Here is a 6,536-nt window from a genome sequence, read left to right on the forward strand (position 1 = left end):
TTAAAAGCAAAGAATTCAAGTGTTAAAATTCATTATCTGGCAGTATAGAAAATAAAAGTTTTAATAGCATTAAAACATTTCTAGTGAAATATACTAAATACATTCAAAGAAAAATAAATGCTTAGATTATGAGTATTTGCCAAAGGAATTTATGCTTATTTAGGACATAAGGAGAAGGCCTATTTTATAAATTCTTGAACTCAAAACAATAACCACTACCCTTATTTTAAAGTTAACTACTTTAAAGCTGATTTAAAAATCTCCATTAAAACGTTTCCTTTAAAACAAATATGTTTACACCATTAAACTATTTTTAAAAGTAAGACAACTTGTGGATTGACATAAAAAAGGTAGACAGTAACACAACTTATTATGGAAATTAAAAAAAAAAACTTTCAAAAAGACATACTTCTGGAAAATCAAAGAAAGAATTGTCAAATTTAGGAATTTCAGTTATATGTGGGATATATCCATGTTTCCATACTTCTTTCTTGCTTTTTTGTTATACCAGGGAGGCTTTTTCTAGACCAATATATTTTTCCAAAATAATATCTTTCCTCAAAGTACTGTAAGGATTTGACAGAACATTACAAGAATGAAACTGATGCAAGTTTGGTCAGTTTCACCTCTACTTTTGTAAGGCTTCCAGAATATATACAGCTAATTATGTTCAAAGTAGTTTACATACTATGTATACATACAGGGCATCCCCAGGGCCTACCAAGATGGAATGTGAAACCAACTAAGCATCAATTTCACTCTGTAGGCATAATCTTGATGTGGGGGAGGAATTATAGTAGTAGTAATAATAATAATAATAATAATAATAATAATAATGATAAATCTTAGAATAGGAGGTGGTGACCAAAAATAATCTCAGAGGGTAGGGGGAGAAAAATAATTGTTTAATTTCAGGGTGGAGACTGTACTACAGCTTCTTTTGGCGACCAAGCTAATTAAGTATGATAGTAAATTAGGTTGGTAGCAAAACAAAACAAAAAGACTTTGGAAATAAAGCTACCTCCCAGAAAAATTAATCCAGCCACCAAAAATCTAAAGGAGACTACTATTAGTTTCTATACTAATATTAAGCTATCTAAAACATTATTACTATGTAAATAACTACTTGATTTTAGTACACAGGGATTTATTTAAGACTCCTAAAAGAGGTTCATTTATTTTGAACTGAAGTTTCCCCCTAACAGATTCTAACTTAACAAAACAAACCAATGGTAGGCAAGACAGGGAGAGAGGTTGAAATAACTCATTTAAAACTATTGACATTCAGATAGACTGCATTTATATGATGATAATCCTATCAAAGAAGTTATAAGCAAACTACTCACTTTTAAGTCATCACTTTTCTCAAAGGTAAGACAACATAAAGTCTTTAAATACATATTAGGCTAACAGAGAAGGAGTCCATTCACACCAAAAATATAGAAATTCACTTCTCAAACAGTAATACATAATAAGAAAAACAACAACCACTCTACCACAGGCTAGGAAAAAACAATTTATATAAAATGTTATATTTTTACTATTATCACAATTTATAGAACATGAAAACATTAAATGTCACCTTAAACATCATTAAATGTTTCAGAAGATAAAAATTCATATCTGAAAGACTTAGGACAAGGAAGGAAGAGTTAATTAAGTTTAGGAAAGGTAGGAAAGGATTCAATTAGCACTCAAGTAATAAGTTACATTCCAAGACAGAGAAAAGGCTAAGTTCCTCCCACATCCAGAAAATCCTAACAATAGATGTCAAGCAAGAAAAAGAATCTAGCTATCACCTTCTGGTTTTAGGAAAGGGAGACAGAATCACATCTCTCCAAAACAGCTCTCTCTTCCCCTGAGATCTTAAAGAGGTAAGCTCCCTTTGAGGCCAAACAAGTAGAATGTTTATTTCAGGGTCCATTCTTTCCTTACAAGTTCTTTTCAGATGTTCATGTTTTGATATGCACTCATCACCAAAATAAAAATAAATAAATATAGAGCCAGCACTGAGAATCTTTAGGGAACTACTGTTCCCAGTGAATAGAGGGAATGGTCATAAAAAAGAATTCTGAAAACTCTGAAGACAACAAATGTAGTAAGTTTGATGTTAGTTCCTTTGATATTGTGATACAGAAAAGGGAAGTAGAGAACAGTGAGGTGATTAATATAGAATAGGGGAGAAAGAACATAAAAAGGGGAGTTTTAGGATACAAAATTCAAAAACTTTATGCAAATATCTGGTCAAAAAGTAATTTTTTTCCTTGTATAAATGCAAGGCATAAAAGGAACACTGCCATTCAGTCATTTTATTTATGATTTATGTTTATTTGTTTTAATAGAAGCCTCTTCCCCTACAAAAAGAATTCATACCCAAAGAATTTATTAACTTAAGTTACTTCACTGCCTAAGAATATCTGCTCTTTTGGTGTCTTCAACTCAACCTGCCCACAGCAGAATTCATTTCTTATACCCTAAATTTACCCTTTTCCCATATAGGCCAGATTTCCAATCTTGGAATTATGCATGACTCTTTCCTACAATCCCTATTCTAGTTCAAACTCTAATCACCTCACATCTAAACCATTGCAAGCAACTGCCTCCTTGCTGGCTTTCCCATCTTTTACATAGCTACCATCTAACTCTGACAACTTTGCACATGCCTATTTTAAAACTTCACTTGATTCCACATCAGTGAGGATAAAACACAAATTCACCTGTGTGGCATTTAAAATCTTTCACTGCTGGATCTAAGAACTCTTTTTTTCCACATTGATTTGACATCACTCCCTCTTGAATACTCTATGTTCTAGCCAAAAATCATATTTCTGTTGCTGAAAACAACATCGTCTCCCTCCCCATATCTTAGAAACCCTCATTGTGGTCAGGCTCAGCTCAACTGCCACTTCCTACAAGAGGTCTTTCCTGATTTTTCCCAGAAGTCAGTGCTCCACCTCCCTGAAATTAGTTTGTATTTACGTGTATATATTTTTTAACAGACTTTACTATTTACATATCCCCCTCCCTCCCAAGAGAACATAAGCTTTTTAGGGTAGAGTCTGTTTTGTTTTGGGCTTCTTATCCTCCAACACATAGTAAGCACTATTTTAATAAGTATTTATTGAAGATGAAAGATGATTTAGGAGAACAATAAAAATAACATGTATATGCTGATATTACACAACTGGTAATCTCAATACCAAGGCAGGTGGGGTGAAATTAACTTTGGGACTAAACAGTAGGAAGGTTCTAAAGTAAATATCTCATATCAAGAGCCAACTGGATTGCTAACATAAGCTAACAAAGCATACTGGTCCAGTAGTTCTTCTAAAAAAAGATATACTTTGGATACCGCCTATAAATCTGAATTACTTTCTGTTCAAAACTCAATATGTCAAATTATATTTACAAAGAGAATACTTGAAATTTGTTTATTCTTTATTTCTCCTCAATATAAAAAAACTTCATTACATACAAGGAACATTTTTCTTTGCTGAATCTGTTCTGATTACAATTCATAAAATAATAGGCTAGCTAGGTTCTCAACTGGACTCCAGTGCATTTCAGTTTTCATTATTTACTAATATTAATTTTGACAGAAAAGGCATTTACTTTAGGGGAAATTACCTTTTTCAATGCTGACAACTACTGTATATTCAAAAGTTATAGTATTCAGAACATTTATAATAAAGGGAACAAATTCCACATCATTTCCAATCCACAACAACTGAATCCCAAGGTCCAAAAACACTGAAAAACTACTTCTCCATGAGTGATTCTACAATAGAAAAAGAAAAAAAAAACCATAAATTTTTCAGGGATTTGGAGAATGAACTCAATCATAAAAATTAGGCTTAAAATCAGATAGTCTATTAAGGTAACACCCTGAACAAGTTAATTGATCTGATATTAGTAACATTAAAAAAGACTGCGGATAATAACAATATTGTGATCAAATGTTTGGGGCTCCTTAATTTCATAAGAAGTCTTTGTTTATTTGTATAATCTATCTTTCTAGCTTAATAACTTTGAAGTAAGGGTACCATACAATCACAAGGAATGTTAACCTGGAAGCACCTGTGCCAACAGACAAAGACATCCAACTTAAGGGAAAAAATAGACTGCTAGCCCCTAGTATTAAACCACTAAAAACAATGTCTCCTAAAAATACATTTCCATGTCAACAGAACAAAGCTGTTTATAAATAAGAAGGAATGTGGAGGTGTGAGGAAGATAAGAGGAAGCTTCACCAAGGAGCAAAAGCAGGAAACCAAACAGAATGAATGAAAACTGGGACAAGTGAAACATGAAAGTAGAAGCTGAAATGAGGAATGGGTAAGAGTTTTATAGATGAAAAGAAAGTAGAAGAAATTAAAAGGAATATCATAAGAAATTAAGTTGAACAGAAACGGGGACCTCAATAGAAGTGGTTACTGAAAATAGGTGTAATATTGCCAGGAGAGATTTAGACTGGATGATAGGATAGGAATGGTAATATTTTGGGCAACAACAATATCAACTTCAACTTCAAGATAGGAAAGTTCGAAAACAGAATGGTCGGTCACCAATCAGATAATGGATGAAAATAGATCATATGAATTTCAAGGTAAAGCAATAGAGCATTAAAAACAGCCTTGAAAAGAAGTTTTGAGGAAGGAAAAGCAAGAAGTTATTAAAGTAAGGAGAGGAACAAAATCAATAGCCTAAACTTACTGCCAATTAAGCATTGTAAAACAAGTTATCTATCAGGGATTACCTTATTTATAACATATAATAAATTACAACAAAATAATAATTACAATTTGAGAATATGACAAGATTAATTCTAATTAAAAAAGCCAAGAGTGGGAAATTCAGGAGAGAGAGAAGACTGAAATGAAAACTTTAGAAAGAAAAGAAAGAAATATTAAGGATGGGATGGGGAGATGTGAAATAATAGACAGGATTCAATTGTGGAAAATCGTTTAACATGGGGACGTAGAGGGTTAGTACTACGGAAACTTTGTGGGATCTCAATAACTTTAGAGACAATAGTCAGAGCTGTCCAAAGAAATTTGAGAAAATAAGGAGGTAGCCTAGAATGTGAGAGAGGCAAAGAACGAAGTATGAAGCCTCAGTGGGGATTTGGCAGAAGAAAAAGCCCAGAGTGGCCATCGGAGCACAACCGAAGAGAGGTGGAAGGGGGCTGGGGGGAGAGGTCATGACCCTGGGGGAGGAGGGGGAGAGTGGAGTAAGGATGTCAGTGACAGGGTGTTTACAAAAATAAGAGGCGGGGGTCCGACATGGGAGGACAGAAGGATCCTTGGGCTTCAGGGACTGTCAGCAAAAGGGGAAAACAGAAAACCCGGTCTTCGTTGGCTGGGAAACAATCTCCAAACACTCTAGGAGGCAGGGGGAAGAGAGAAGAGGGCAGCCTGGGCTGGAGAAGGCCCCCATCCTCCTCCTCACCACCCCCACCCACGTCCACATGCCCTCGCAGACACAGGCCACTCGAGCGGGCGGGGAGGGGGGGTCTCCCCCTTTGCAACATCCCCGACCCAACACATCCCGGGTGGAGGGTAAGGAAAACGTAGGTCTGGGGATCGCGACGGGTCGTGACCTTCTAGGGCCAAATCTGGGCTCTATTCTTCCTTCTCAACTTCAGCTGCCCCCCACATACCCCTTTCCCGAGCCGGGGCCAAGAGGAGCGCTGTCCCCGGGGGGGGGCCCCCGGGTGTTTACGTGTTGGAGGGCTGCGCGTGCGCGTCTAAGGGGGGGGGTCTCCCATCATCCCCGGTGGGGGGGAGCAGATGAGGGGCCACCTTCATTAGCGCCCCTTCCCCCAAAAATCTGCGGTCGAAACGGGGGGAGGCCGGCGCCCGCCCGCCCGGCAGCCCGGCAGGTCTCTTTTACTCACCTCCTCGGGGATGGCCGGCTCGGCGGAGGATGCCGAGCCGGCGCCAGTCTCGGGATCCATGTCCCCGTTGAACAGAGCGGGGCCCTGCTCCGCGCCGCCGCCGCCGCCGCCGCCGCCGCCGCCGCTCAGCGCCGCCATCTTGTAACCAAGAGCTGGAGCCCGAGCGACCGCGGCTGGGCGGGGAGGAGGAGGGGTAACGGAGGAGGAGGGGGAGGAGGGCGGGGGCGTGGCCTGAGGGGGAGCGAATGCGTGTGACTCGTGTGTGTCTGTGTGTGAGTGTGTGTTGGAGCGCGCGCCGGCGCGCGCGCGTCCTCAAAGGCGGGAGAGGGAAGCCGAGATGGCAAAGGGAAGGGAATGTGAAAAGGAAGGGAGCCCGGAGTGGGGCGGGGGAGGAGGTGAGAGCGCCGGCCGTGGCGTCACCGGCGTGACGTCACCGGCGGGGAGCTGCGTGGCGTCACTCGGGAACCCCTCCCAATGTCGTCACGGGAGGCCTCGGTCACGCCCACTTCTGCCCGTGCGCTGCCCCCCCTCCTCCCCCCCCCCAAGCGAAGGGTCGACCTGCCGTGGGAGGCTGCGGCATCCCTGCCGCTCCGCATCCCCTTTCGGCGGCTCCCCTTTTTCTGTGGCCTCCCGTCCTGGG

At 40.0% G+C, this 6,536-nt stretch overlaps 1 protein-coding gene across 7 annotated transcripts in view; it reads right to left on the reverse strand.

The window, feature by feature from the left end:
- The window catches only part of BRAF (B-Raf proto-oncogene, serine/threonine kinase), a 147,053-nt gene extending 141,010 nt beyond the window's left edge, over positions 1 to 6,043 (reverse strand). For all 7 annotated transcript variants that reach the window (XR_004229708.1, XM_031939208.1, XM_031939207.1 and 4 more), the window contains exon 1: positions 5,897 to 6,043. Coding sequence is in view for 6 of the 7 variants with exons in the window: in XM_031939208.1 (XP_031795068.1) it covers positions 5,897 to 6,034 (138 nt within the window). In the remaining variant the exon portion in view is untranslated. The remainder of the gene's footprint in view (positions 1 to 5,896) is intronic.
- Positions 6,044 to 6,536: the final 493 nt, after the last annotated feature.

This window comes from Sarcophilus harrisii, chromosome 5, assembly GCF_902635505.1.
Source record: "Sarcophilus harrisii chromosome 5, mSarHar1.11, whole genome shotgun sequence".
Taxonomy (NCBI): Eukaryota; Metazoa; Chordata; class Mammalia; order Dasyuromorphia; family Dasyuridae; genus Sarcophilus; species Sarcophilus harrisii.